Source organism: Nuphar pumila, chromosome 12 (assembly GCF_984573655.1).
Source record: "Nuphar pumila chromosome 12, dmNupPumi1.hap1.1, whole genome shotgun sequence".
In the NCBI taxonomy this organism is placed as follows: Eukaryota; Viridiplantae; Streptophyta; class Magnoliopsida; order Nymphaeales; family Nymphaeaceae; genus Nuphar; species Nuphar pumila.
In genome coordinates, this window is record NC_143260.1 from 26,971,822 (window position 1) to 26,986,289 (window position 14,468).

At 35.4% G+C, this 14,468-nt stretch overlaps 1 protein-coding gene across 3 annotated transcripts in view; it reads left to right on the forward strand.

Annotated features, from left to right (window-relative positions):
* Positions 1-955: 955 nt before the first annotated feature.
* Positions 956-14,468, forward strand: part of VTE1 (tocopherol cyclase, chloroplast / vitamin E deficient 1 (VTE1) / sucrose export defective 1 (SXD1)) — a 66,777-nt gene continuing 53,264 nt past the window's right edge. For 2 of the 3 annotated variants that reach the window (XM_089982512.1, XM_089982510.1), the window contains exons 1-3: positions 963-1,432; positions 1,941-2,185; positions 2,628-2,707. In XM_089982512.1, coding sequence (XP_089838638.1) covers positions 1,191-1,432; positions 1,941-2,185; positions 2,628-2,707 — 567 coding nt within the window. In that variant the 5' untranslated portion in view covers positions 963-1,190. Of the gene's footprint in view, positions 1,433-1,940; positions 2,186-2,627; positions 2,708-14,468 lie in introns of all 3 variants that reach the window. The other variant, XM_089982511.1, reaches the window with a different exon arrangement.

Below are 14,468 nucleotides of genomic sequence, written 5' to 3' on the forward strand. Positions count from 1 at the left end.
ACTACATTCAAATAAATAAGCTTCCCAAACCCACACATACATGTCACATAATTAAGCGTGTGAGATAAAACATTTTTAAATGCAACATACATGCCCAAACATGTCACAAAATAACATGGGTCAGCTCCACCTGAATCATATTTAAGTGTTTGCACGGAATAATTAGCTGGAGCAGGTCATGTTAGATCCGATCCAATGACAATAGTCAATAGTAAATAGTAAAATGTTGTACATATTGAACAAGTGGAAATATAAACTCGTGGCTCAATGTTTGCTACACTCGTGGGTAAACAACCTTTAATTGAAAAATGTATTTGTTTTTTAGTTTTTTTTTTTTGTACCCGCCATATATGTACATGTTAAGTTTAGTAGAAACTAACCTTTGAGTCATGTTTTTTTATATGTCAGCTTTTATAAAAGGTTTAAAAATCAATATCCTAAAATGTATCAAATTTACACACATAAAAAAAACATATTTTAACGCTGAAAAACTATGATCTAAAGGTCCATTCTTACTATTTTGACTATGAACACATCCATGAGGATAGATTTCGTAAAAAACAACCTCACTCTTTGAGTGTGCTAAACTCATAAGCACCACACAAACCTCATCTATACATTGATTCACGACACGTTGTATCCAAGAGTGGTCATTAAATTTCATGGGTTTTGGCGAACACTTTTAGTTGATCCCCTTAATGAGGTCAGGGTTCCACGTTATGATGGTTGACAACTTGATAGGTTCACCCAAAGATTCAGTTACATAAAGCTTGTACACGTACTTCTATCGACTAGTATCGTATCGTGATGATGAGGCTTTTGGGTGTTCATCTGAACACGTTCCACAAGGTGGAGACAGAATTCGGGTTGGCTTTCTCGTTCTGACGTTACCCGCCAAAACCAAAAGGTGAGCTCGAAGAAAATAGCGAAAGGACCACGCACTTGTCACCCGTTCATTCCTCAGGGTGATCGTGCCACGTCTCGTCTCCTCCACTCCACCCACCGCTGCTCACTGGCGCTCCAGCGGTTGGTCTAAATAAATCCACCTTCATTCCTTCGGTTTCCTGTCGCCGTCGCCCTCCTGCACCGAGCGGTGGTGGTGGCACACAAGATCCCCACCCACCAGTTTTGCTCTCTTTTTCATCTTTTCACTTGCTAGAGGTTCCGCCATGCGCGCGGGCTGAAACGCCATGAAACTCCAAGTCTCCTCCTATGCCTGTTTGAGTGGGAACCCGTTTCCCAGGCCCACTCTTCCTTCTTCTTTGTCTGTGGGGTTTCTGTGGGGACTTGGGAATTCTAGGGTTTCGCCGACGAGGAAGGGAAGCAGCGGGCATCCCTGCGGGAAACCGCGTAGGGCCTACTGCAAAGCCTCCGTGGATCCCATCTACACACCGACCCCTCCCGATCGTGATCTTCGGACGCCTCACAGCGGGTGAATCTCTCGAGACCCCCTTTCAGGACTTGTTTGATTTTTTTTTGTTTCCAAGCTGAAACTTTTCGTATTAGTGTTTTTTTTTTTTAAAATCTTGGTGCTGAAAATTGATATGGTTCAACTTTTTGTTTCTTCGTATTTTGTAGTTTTAAAAAAAAATCAAATGTCTCTACATTATCTGTTCCTACATGTGTGCTTCATAAATCACATTTCAGGAAGAAAACGAGAAATGGAACTGTTCTACCTTATGCTCCAAATGATGGATTGCTGTTCATATTTGAAAAGTCTAATTTTTGTTGCAATTTTAAATTCCCTTTCATGGTGTGCTTATTTAGTCATATTCAGCGTGGTTTTGCTTTGCGTTGGTTACATGCTGCTTTACAGTCCATCCTTTGCGAGTGCTCATTCGGGGTAAAAATTGATTTCGAGAAAGAATTTGAAGTGAATATTGATGGCATTGCCAGTGTAAGCATAATTATGGTCAGACCTTCTGTTCATCTTAAATCAGGTATCACTTTGATGGAAGTGCACGACGATTTTTTGAGGGTTGGTACTTCAAGGTCTCCCTTCCAGAGCAGAAGCAGAGCTTCTGCTTTATGTACTCAGTGGAGGATCCATCGTTTCGAACTGGGTTGGGAATGCTAGAGGAAATCATGTATGGGCCCCGATTTACTGGAGTTGGTGCTCAAATTCTTGGTGCAGATGAAAAGTATATTTGCCAGTTCTCGGAGGAGTCTAAATATTTTTGGGGAAGTAAGTTACCTAGTGAAATTTGATCTGTCTGATCTTCTTTCATTTAATGCTATCTTTGTGAATCCGTGCAATTTTCATTTATGCAGTGCCTTTTATGTCTTTCAATCTTCACGTCATACAGTTACTTTCGATTCGATCGATAGGCCTAAACAACCCTTTTCAGGCATTTGGAATCCAACTGCTATGATATCCTTTGGATTGTGCCTACTATATCTAGTTTATGACAAAATGAATTTGGATTTGAACATTGGAACACTTGTTAGGTTTTACATCTCTTTTTATATTTATTTTAAGGTTTGTAGTAATTTTATGAGAAAAATTTCAATGAACGTAGATCCCTTTTTTGTATGAAATGATCATTTTTTAAAAGAATTCACATGTTTCTCTGGGTTTTGTATTTAATAATTGGTCATTAACTGGTTTATGCTTTACTTGTGCATAGGTAGACACGAGCTTATGTTAGGAAACACTTTCTTACGGAGGAAAGGTTTGCCGCCTCCAAGTGGAGAGGTTCCACCACAGGTCCATACACTTCCTTTGATACTTATCTACCTGACATAGGAAGTCTGAAAGTTGATCTATTTGACTGTTGCACAATGTGACATATTTTGGAATTCTGAATGGTATATGCATGATCAAATCTGTGTTAAGGATGTTGTTATCTATGTATGATATATGTTTTTGGTTAAGCAGATGTGTAACTCTTTTCGGGTCCAACATACTTGGTGGAAAAAATATAGAGTGCACATACAGGTAGTGACACATCTATTTGCCTTGAGAAATAGGTAAAGGCCAACTTTCAATTGATGCAGAGGTGGTATAACAAAACCAACATGCTGCAGCAGTTCAGAAACATTATCAGAGCTATTGCAAATATTCTGAATATATCATGATGCTAATGATATTATTCTGATATTTTCAATGTTTTTTTAATTTTTCTATGCTTTGATTATGTTATTTCTTATTTTGTTTATATTTACAAAATCTTTTACTTCACCTTTTTTGAAGAAAAACACACAAACCTATTCTTTCCTTTCTTTTTGCATTGGTTGGTTATTTTTTCATTTTCAAGTGCCAAGATTTTCACAAGATATATAGAAAATACTATATTACCCAGGCAATTGCCTCATTGAGGAATAGCCAAGAACGAGATAACTATGCTCTGAACATATTGATTCCCTGGAACTAGGCTACCATTATGGAGACAAATTCCAAGAAGGCAAGAATAATCTACTGTTGACATAAAAAGAAATTTAACTCTCTGAATAATCTTGGCCCTCCACTGAAACACTCCTTTGTTTCTCACATGGCTTATCTTCATTCAAGACTATGGTACCTATAAGCTTGTAAGCTCTGGCCATTAAATGCTGTAAATATTACAACCATATCTAACACAGGTTAGACATCAATTTTCATTGTACTTGATCCAAGTCTCCAAAAACCTTTATAATTATACTTCAGTACTAGGTTTTAAAATATTATTACATATACATGCTGATTCATCTGAATTGACCCAAGAAAATGTAGTGACAACATAATCTGCGGTGAGATGTATCCCAGCATTTGTGTTCATTGTGGGTTACCACATTTTAACTGCAAACAAATAAATGGTACATAGAGTATTTACCAAGCTGTAGTGAAAAATAGTTGACTGGCAGCTCAACAAAGTGTTAATGATAAGAGATGATATTGGTCCATGGGTGTCATCCCTAATGAAAAAGGGAAATATCCTCATTTTTCAGAAGCATGATGGGTGCATCATGATGCTTTTGTGCATCTTATTATTGTATTTTAGTTAATCATATATGTATTATTTGATTTTATTCTCTTTGATGCACATAGCTTGTATGATATTAGTTAGTAGGACATTGTTGTAATTTTTTGCTTTATTTTGACTTTTCTGTACCATAGTCACAAATATCGCCAAGATTTTGAAAATCTCATGACATTATCGCAATATAATCACAAAACGTGAGAATCCTGATAATATTGCAAGATTTTCAAAATCTTGCTTACTTTCAATATCTCATAATAATATCACGACTTTGTCGCAACTATTAGCAAGCAAAATGAAAAGAAACTTTTATTTAAAAAGAAAGTATGGGCATTTTTAAGCCCCACTTAAAAAATACAAAAGACGAGGACTACACCCATGCGAACATCAGCCTTTTTTTTTATGCACAAGAGAGGAGGCAAGCACCCTCTTAAGTAAGAGATGGGAGGGGAACTTCTTTCCCCTCCTCTTTGATGTGGGGCTAACTTTTCATCCCCCTGCACTCTAAACTATAATAATGCTCTTATAAACCATGTATACAAGTCCCTCTCCTTTCAAAGCGCGATGCTTTGTTTTTGTATTTATGAGCTCATATTATTGTAAAATCTTATAATCCTATCATAAATTTTTACATTATTTTTGTTTTTTAGAAGACCGATATTTTCTCAAGATTTTTTCGATAAAATAATTATTTTTCAAAATCTTTCGAGATATTTCATGGCGGAGAAATTGCCAAGAACAACATTTGTATTATGTTCTGTACCTCCCCAACTAGGGACTCTCTTTATTAAAGGAAAGAGTACAACCTCCACAGAGTCCACACTAAGGAACAATTTGGGACTAGAGTTCTCTCCTCTCAAGAAACCCTCTTCCTCTTTACATCAATATCAAAGAATATTGTGGTATTAGAGCCAAGCCTCCTATTTTCTCCTCCTATTTCTTTCTCATCATTTCCTCTTTATTTTCCCTTTTTTAATTCCCAAAGAAACCCCATATCTCTACCTTTTCTGATCATTATCTTCTTCCTTGCACATCTAATTGCTGAGATATTTAGAATTGACATCCTTCTACCTCAGCTGATTCCTCTGGTAGTACTGCTGACATCAGCTGATACCTGTGTTGACATCACTCAATCTCTTTTCTTGGTGATTTTTGCTTCTCTAAGTTCTTCTCTACTTCGATTTTTGAAAATATTGTTTTGAGCAGACTATGGCTGCTTCTACTGGTGCAGAAGATGCTGCTGCTGATCATGATGATGTGAGAGATGATGCAAATCTCTCATCCACATCATGGGCGCAGATAGTAGGAGTGCCTTCTTTGCCTCTTAATAACCCGTACTAACTCGAGTTTACCTCTGCTTATGGAAGGTGCAGGAAAAATATCTAATCACTTTCCTAAGGAGTTTTACAAAGAAAGAAGGTCTTTCAATTTTCCCTAGTGTGCAGATGGGATGGACGATCTATGGAAAGGCCATTCTATGTGGCCGAGTGCTTGAAACTTTAGAAGTTGGAGAGGAAGCCAAAGTTCTATTTGTGTAAGAACGACCCATGGTACCTAGCTAGACACTCTTTTAATGGAATGGCAGGATTGTTTGGGGTTCCTTAAATTTCGTGGGTCCGGATTGGTACAATATCAAAATTAAGCATAACTCACATTTACACAACTAATTATGCTTGCATTCATATTAAAGGATTAACATGTTACAATGCATCATGCCAATGAAATAACAATTTATGCACAAACTGAAATATTTCAATGATTCTATTTTGATTTCTTATGTTTCACTTTTTCTCCTGCCCGATGGTACACTCTCAGATTCCTAACTTCGATTCAACCAATTCAATTAGGAGTATATTATCCCATGTATTTTATTAACCTCATTGAATTGAAGAATCTGCAACCTCAGGTCGAGGTTCTATTGGAGCAGTCTGTAACTGAGGAAAAATCTCAGTGGTCTTGCGAGAAATCGATTCCTATTCTGCAAAGATTTTAGACATACCACCTATGACACCCAGTAATCCAGGCCCCCTACAACTGGAGACAGGGGATTAGGAGATGTTGTTGCTCTCCAAAACAAAACAATGGTCAACTGGTTGCGTGTACCCCCAGTCTCTCCAAAGTATGCCTTTTAAGTGCACTTCAAGGCAAAAAGGCCCTCGCCTCGAGGCGAGGCACGCTTTTTGCGCCTTGAGCCGCGTTTTTAACAACACTGCTATATATCTTCTTAGACAACTTATTGAGAGAAATAGAGAGAGGAACAAAGATTTGCATATGATTTTTATTGATTTGGAGAAGGCATACGATAGAGTACCTAGGGACGTTCTCTGGTGGACAATGATGAAGAAATGTGTTTCTCTCAAGTACATTAGTATAATTAAGGATATGTATGAAGGAGTAGTAACCAATGTCCGCACTTGTGGAGGAGTGACAACCAATTTTCCTATAACTGTTGGGTTACATCAAGGATCTGCTTTAAGCCCTTTCCTATTTGCTATAGTGATGGATGAGCTTACGAGATCAATTCAAGAAAATGTGCTGTGGTGTATGTTGTTTGCTGATGATATTGTTTTGATTGATGAGTCTAGATCTAGGGTTAATGTTAAGTTAGAATTATGGAGACAGACTTTGGAAGCACGAGGTTTTAAGTTGAGTAAGAGTAAGACAGAATACATGGAATGTCGGTTTAGTAAGCAACGAAGTAGTGATGGGAGTGTAGTGAAGCTTGGTGAGCAAGAAATACCGGTGGATAATTGTTTCAAATATTTGGGATCTATCATTCAAAAGTATGGAGAAATTGATGGAGATGTAAATCATAGGATAAAGGTTGGGTGGATGAAATGGAAAAGTGCAACTGGAGTGTTGTGCGATCGTAGAATGCTATTGCGGTTGAAGGGAAAGTTTTATAGGACGACTATTAGGCCCGCTTTACTATATGGTACGGAATGTTGGACTGCCAAGAGACATCATATTCAAAAAATGAGTGTAGCTGAGATGCGTATGCTGAGATGGATGTGTGGAAATACAATAAAAGATAAGATTCGGAACGAGGAGATACGTAAGGTAGGCGTTGCACCCATTGAAAATAAGATGAGAGAGAATCGTTTATGGTGGTTTGGACATATTCGGCGAAGGCCTAATGATGCTCCAGTTAGAAGGATGGAGAAATGAGAAATATATTAGTTAAAAGAGGTCGGGGTAGGCCTAAGAAGACTTGGATGGAGATGATAGGAAATGATATTAATGCTTTGAACCTCACCGAGGACATGGCATTGAATAAAAATGATTGGAGGAGAAGGATTCATATGGAACACCCAAAATGATTTTCTTTTTTGGTTCATATCGCCGACCCCAATTGTTTTGGGATGAAGGCGTAGTTGTTGTATAAATTAAATTACATGTGCTCACAGCACATGCACCCGGGCTCACAAGCCCAATCTCTCCGCTGGAGATTTCATAAGCAAGTCCATTTGACCCATCCAGATACCCACAGTTCACACTGTGAGCTTGGCTTCTACAAGACAATTATGTGATTATGTGTATGTATATCTTTTCTTTCTCTGGTATACCACAGGCACCCATAGGTTCCACCGAACCCAGGCTCACACCAAGCCACACACGTTTATATTTCACATCATTATCACCATGTCATATGCTCACATGCATAAATAAATGCTACAACCATATGCAATTCATGATCATGGTTAAATAAGCAATAACATGTGTAACAATTTACTTTACACTGATTATGCCTTATGATATTCAATGTTCATTAACATGCATGTTATATGAATGGTTATAAATCAAGAATAACATGAAATACATTCAGTTTACATGCATATCAACTCAAATTTCAAGATAAACATCCATAACCATGCTGCATAATTTAAAATATACTTAAGCATCCATACATGTCATAGTGTGTAAATTCAGATCCCTATTAACTCATTTTTTTAAAACCCACTGAAAATCACAGGAATCAAATTATATTTTCTCAATTTTACTAAAATTTCACCCATATATCAGAAATACAGTTCAAGAAACAAAACTGAAAAATTCGTTATAATAAAATTAGAAAAATTATGAGACTAAACCCTATTCAGGAAAAAATATAAGACAGATCCTATCAACTGCAGAAATTTATCCTGGTTTGGGGAATTTCTCTAGACCAACAGAAAAATGTTTTGACAAAACCTTTTTTACAAGATATTCTTATACATGTTACCTCTTACTCAGATTTTTCTCAATTTATTTTGATCAGTCTTGGTTGAGTTTTTATAATCATTAAAATCGTTGTCTTGGAACAGTCCTGCAGACATGACAGAAAACCTGTGCTCTATTGCAAAAGACGTTTGGGTCTCAATATTGATCTAAACGAAATAAGATTATAATTCAAGCCCTGGATGTGTAGAATACTTTAGTATTTTTATTTTAATTTATTGACTTCGTTTTCATGGAGATATCGTTTTTTTTTGAAACATGTCAGAATAAAAAATGAGGACAGAAAGGCCCAGATTCAAATTCATGCAAGATCCATTAAGCAAGAATAAGATTTATGGTAAAAATTCATATAATCACGATTTTTGATACTCTAAACATATTTACATCATTATACAATACATATTTGCTCAGATTCATGCTAATCTTGTTAAAACAATAATATACATCATCCAATAATCACAAAACCTTCAAGAAATATCTCAAATATGATTATATTTATGAATAATCATATGAAATCCTAAATAATCATGAAAACATAGATTCCTTATGTAATAACAAGTTGTTTAATCATGCTAAACATGAAATAATCTATTATACATGCTCTGATCAACTTTCTTTATCAAAAACATCAAAACCCTAAAAATGTTTTTGCCAAAACCTTCTTTAAAACGATTTTTCGCATAAAAAAACATGAATTCAGGTATATAACGAATTTCTAGAACTTATAAAACTTATATTTCATCAATATAACGTAAGATTAACATATTAAATATACTAGAACAAATAAGATGTAACAAATAACAAAAAAGAAGTTTTCCTTAAATCGTTTTTCACAAAAGAAGCCCGAAAATCATCTTGTTTAAAAAATTGTTTCTCTTTTTTATTTCATGGTAACAACGATCCATAAAAACGTGTTCTTCATATTGAAAATCAATCTTAGAGAGGTGTTTCATGGTTTGATCCATTATTGGTTCAGATTTGAAAATCGTCCCATGCATATTTCATGCATTTGAAAAAATCTATGCCTATGCGATTGATGTACTTACTTTAATCGGGTTCTCAGACATAGACCAATGTTCGTCTTCCGTCTTTAAACCTTAGAGGAGCTTTAATGGCTGCTGGAAAAGCTCCAAGAAGAAAGAAAGAAAGAAAGAAGAAGAAGAAGAAGAAGAAGAAGAAGAAGAAGAAGAAGAAGAAGAAGAAGAAGAAGAATAAGAAGAATAAGAATAAGAATAAGAATAAGAATAAGAGAGAGGCTTCTTTTTTTTTTTTCTTTTTATACAAGGAAAACCACCAAGGGGGGCATCCCCTCCTTAGAGTCCAACCCTAATGTTGTACTAGCTAGGTTGATCCCTAAGAGCCCTATTCCAAATATATTCTAACTAATCTCTTAATTAATTAAGTTATTAATTTAATTTACTACTATTTTAATCTTAATTAACCGCTAATTAATCTAATTAGTTATGGGGTCCACTGGGGGGGGTCTCACCCTCTCTAGAGTCCTCTAGGGTTTAAAGACCCTCTTAATGAGGTCTCTAGAACTTGGAATGCATCTCACTTGGGTTCAAATCCGAAAACGATCCAAATTCGAAAGTGATCCAGATCTAAAAATCCAATCCAGATCCAAAACCCAATCAAAATCTAATCTTCAGTTGGGTTGGATCTATGAACCAAACAAAAAGTTCCAAATCCAAAACCAAATTAAAGATTCATATCCAAACATAAGATGCAAAACAACACTTGATCCGAACTCAGGTTTGGATTCGAACCTAACCCATCCAAGATCCAAATAACCCTGAGTCACCCCTGAACTTCTGAGAGCCACTCTAATCGTACCTGGCACCCTACTAGGCTAGGCGTGACCCCTCTGAGCTTCTCATTGACCTTGGTTTGAATCCAAAGCACTGCTTCGTCAACTTAGATTCTCAAATTTTGCGTGAATTTAAAACCGATTTTGACATGAATTTAAAAGTTAAATTAAAGCAAAATCGTAAATGTTACAGTAATGATTCTATTGTTTCAATTTTGGGATTATCCAATTCGTCAAGGTCTAATGTTTCTTTATTGTCCCAAACTGAATTGCTATATTAGTTAATGCGATTAATCAGATTAATTTTGCCAAGTCCAGCATTATTCTGACATCTTATGGTGTAACCGACAGAGTAGAGGAGATGATTTCCAGTAAGAGCAGTATTGGGAATATTGATTTTGCTGTGACGTCCAGTTCTGGTGCACCTGCTGGCTAGGAAAGTTTCCTAGTGCCAATCAAAATTTTAGGCAAGTTGTTTCTGAATTGGCTGAATCAGATGAGGATTCTTCTGAGGTGAAGAGTCCTAATGGGATGTTGCTGAGTTGGCTAATGTGGAACTGTTGGCTAATTCATCTGCGGTAATTGAGGAAGTTACCTTATAAGATAAACCAATTGGTATTCCCGAGGTGTCCAAGGTGGTAGAAGTTGACAATTTTGGTAAGAATTGAAAGGCCTCAATTGCGGCAAGTCATGAAGAAAACCATTTAGTGAATCCTATTTCTGACTTCTAATAAAGGAAAATTCGGTTAAAGATTCTTATAGGAAGGAGGGGGAGATTAATCTGCATTCATTCCCAATGAGGAGTCAATTATTGGAAATCCTGTTGTTAGGAAAGAGGGTATTAAGAAGTTGCTTATTAAGAAGGGTTTCCTTACTCCCAATCCTCCTAACGTCCTAAGAAGGCTATTCTAGTTGAAGAGGGCATTTTGGAGAATCTGATGTTGGGGTTTGGATCTATTAACCTTAGATTAGATCTAGAGTTGTCACAAAAAATTCAAGCCAAATAATTCTGTTTTTATTTTTATGTTTAGGGTATGAATCCATAAAAAGGAGGAGGGTTGCGGTAGGCCAGTGACAGCCGACATAAAAAACTTAGTCATACCCTATGAATATGAACCAATATGAGAATTTCGTTGGGGCGTTCCCTACTGAGCGACCCACTGTACTCTATAGGCTTGGAGGCAGTGATAAATGGGCAAGGGTTGCTAGGTCGTCGCCCGGAAGCGACGCGTCACACCGGCCCCCGGGTGTGGTGTCAAATAGGCAAGGGTTCCCTCACTTTGTTGGACGGGTGGGGGTAAATAAGTTAGTCCATGACCATAAAATTAGGTTAGCCACTTGGAACATAGGGTCTTTAGTGTTAAAATATGTTGATCCTTAAATGTACATATATATATTTATATATATATATAAAGATACGTATATATATATATATGTATACATATCTCTATTTATATATATAAATATATATATTTTATCTTCCTAAAATACCCTCAAGGGTATTCTTGTAAATTAGCATTTTACGCATATTCCAATTGGAATATGCATTGTAATTTTTGTTTTATTTTTATTTTTTGTTTTTTATATTTTTTGGATTTCGTACCACATTGGGGGCCTCCCAAAAGCGACGTTGGGAGCCCCCAACGGTCACAAATGTGACCGTTGGGGGCTCTCCAACGTCTCCTTTGGGAGCCCCCAAGGTGGTCCCTTTTCATGCTTATAAATATGGGATTTCCCCTTTGTATTTCGTATTCTTGGGGGAGCTTATGCTCCATTGTAATGGGGTTTTTACCCCTTCTCCATTATTCTTCAATGATATGCAACTTATGACTTTATGTCATATTTTTCCCTTTTTATGGGTTTTATGTGTTAGCACATTATGTGCTTATGTTGTTTCCCTTTAATGGGTATATTTGCACTCCACGTGCATAAGTATGGGTTCATTATTGAACCCAATGTATTCCAAGTCACTTTCTAACATGGTATCAGAGCGAGGTCACGATGGGATTGTCCTTTGGTGCAACGGAAAGCGTGTTGCTCAAGAAATGGTGAAGTATTCATTGCTCTTCCTTTTTTGCTTTGAAGTTATTCGGTATGTATCCCTTTTCTTAAAGTATTATGCATTTGAAAATATGTTTTTTGCATATAGTTTGTTCGTTTAATGGTTATGATAGTTGAATTATGTCTTTTCACATTTCGTGTGCTCGTATATTTTAAAATTATCTCCCTCAAATTTGGTGAACTTGTTTGTTGTTCAAATATATAATTTATGTTTATCGAACTGCTCATCGCATATAATAGCAATTTATGTTTTTTTTTTTAAAATTACCTTCAATTATGTGAGATTTATAATTCTTACATAACTATCTCATGATTGACCTATAAGTTAATTTTTAAAATTATATATATGATTTCTTGCTAAAGTAATGATCTTTGCTTAAAATTTCTTAACTCTCATATGAACCCTAATTTGATTTGAGTTCCTCTTTTGATTATGAATTTTAGTGCATTTTTTGAAAAATTTGATATAATCCTTATATGAAAATCTCTCACATCTAAAAATCTTTGTTGAATCCTAAAGTAGTTCTTGTTAATGATAACTTATAAGAACTCCTAAAATTTTTTCAATGTTTCTTTTTTGAAAAATTGTTTATGATAAACCATTAGGAAAGATTTTTTAAAAGGAATTTCTCACGCTACATAGAGTGCATAGTTCATCTTTTGCATCCTTTTGGTATAAATGATTTCATTTTTCATCTTTATAAACTTGTTGGTTTGTATTTTTCATAAGGTTTCGAAACCTCTTAATAATATCTTTTAAAAATGCCTACATTGGCCATAATATGGTTTTCTTTGTCCTCAATTGCAATTGTTAAAGTTTGAGAATTTCAAGCATTGCTCTTTTTATAAAGTGCATACTTGCTCACTTTTGTGTATTTTTGTGTTTTGTGCACATTTGTTTCTCAAATATTTGCGCTTGTATGCATTCCCTCTTTTTTTTATGAAATACATGCCTTAGTGCATGTTTGTTTACACCTTGGTGTGTATTTGTTCAAGTATTGTATGAGTGCCTTCGTGCACATCTTTTATAAAGCCTTTTGTGCTCACATGTGTATTGTCTCTTCGTAGACATTTTTGCATTATGGAGCCTTTATGCACATTTATTTTTGTGAAAAATATAATGAATTTAGATATTGAGTCCTTTTTAAATCATTGTAAGTGCTTTTAGCACTTTGAATGTTTCCGCATATCTCATCACAATCAAAGGTTTTTTAAAAATTGTTGTATGGAATTTAATCCCAAATTTATAAATTTTCAAGTGTTTTAAATATTCATTCTTTGAGTATTGTGTTAAAGCCTTCTTTGTGAACCATTACGGTTCTTATGATTTCTTTGATTAAAAGCTTGATTGTCTTGATGAATTCTTTATGTTGTTGTGGTTATTGCTTAATAAGTCCTTTTTGGTATAAATGACTTGTTTGAAGATTAAGCATAATTTGTGTTTATGCAAAATTGTTGTTATAAAGCACATTATTGATTATTGGACCTTTTGATTCAATTTTTTAATCGGTCCTCTTTTCTTTGAAAAATGATTCCTTAAGTGTTTATTGCCTTTTTGTGGCATTTATATTTGTCCATCACATGTTATTTAATGCATCTTTTATTTGGCCTTATTATTGTTATATTAGAGATGTTTGTTGAGGTGAGTTATGGGCACCTCGTGTTATATCATTTTTGTTTGTCCACCTTCCATATTATAGATGGTTGTTGAGGTGAGTTATGGGCACCTTGGGACTCTAAAATGATTTGTTGTATGATCTCTAATTATGAGTGTGTCACTCATTTTTTCTCTTGTGGCCATTGACATTATGGATGCTTCTATGTAAATGTGATGGACATATGGTGTTTTAAAACCTTAAATGTTTTAAGGTATATTAAAAATCAAGGGTTTTGGGATTATTGCTCAACCTTTTCTTGTTTATGAATCTTATGAGTGCATTTGCACATTTATGATTTTGTGTTCTTGTGATTTTGCACAAGTATTCTAAGTGTTCTTGGTGTGTGTATGTTCACACATTTGTTCTCAAGAATTTTATTTTATCGATTATAGTATCTTGTTGAAGATATTTTTTACATGCATGTTATTGTTATGAGAATTCATTTTAAAAGGAGTATTGTTTTATTCGAGGTTTTTTTTCATTACAAGTTTATTGCCTCAAAAGTCTTTTCCTTTTATGCCCATTATCTAAGTGTCATCATATGTAGACAAGAATTTTATTACACCTTCGTGTGTTTTTAGCCCTTTGTTGGCTTTTGCTCTCTTGGTCTAGTAGCTGAACACACTTGTCTTGAGTGTTTTTATATGTAGACAAGGCACGTTGATTCACACCATGGTGTTTGATTTTTAGCCTATGTTGGCGTTTGTGTCCTTGTTCTAGTCGCTTAAGATGTATGCCCATGGTTGGCTTATTTCACTCATT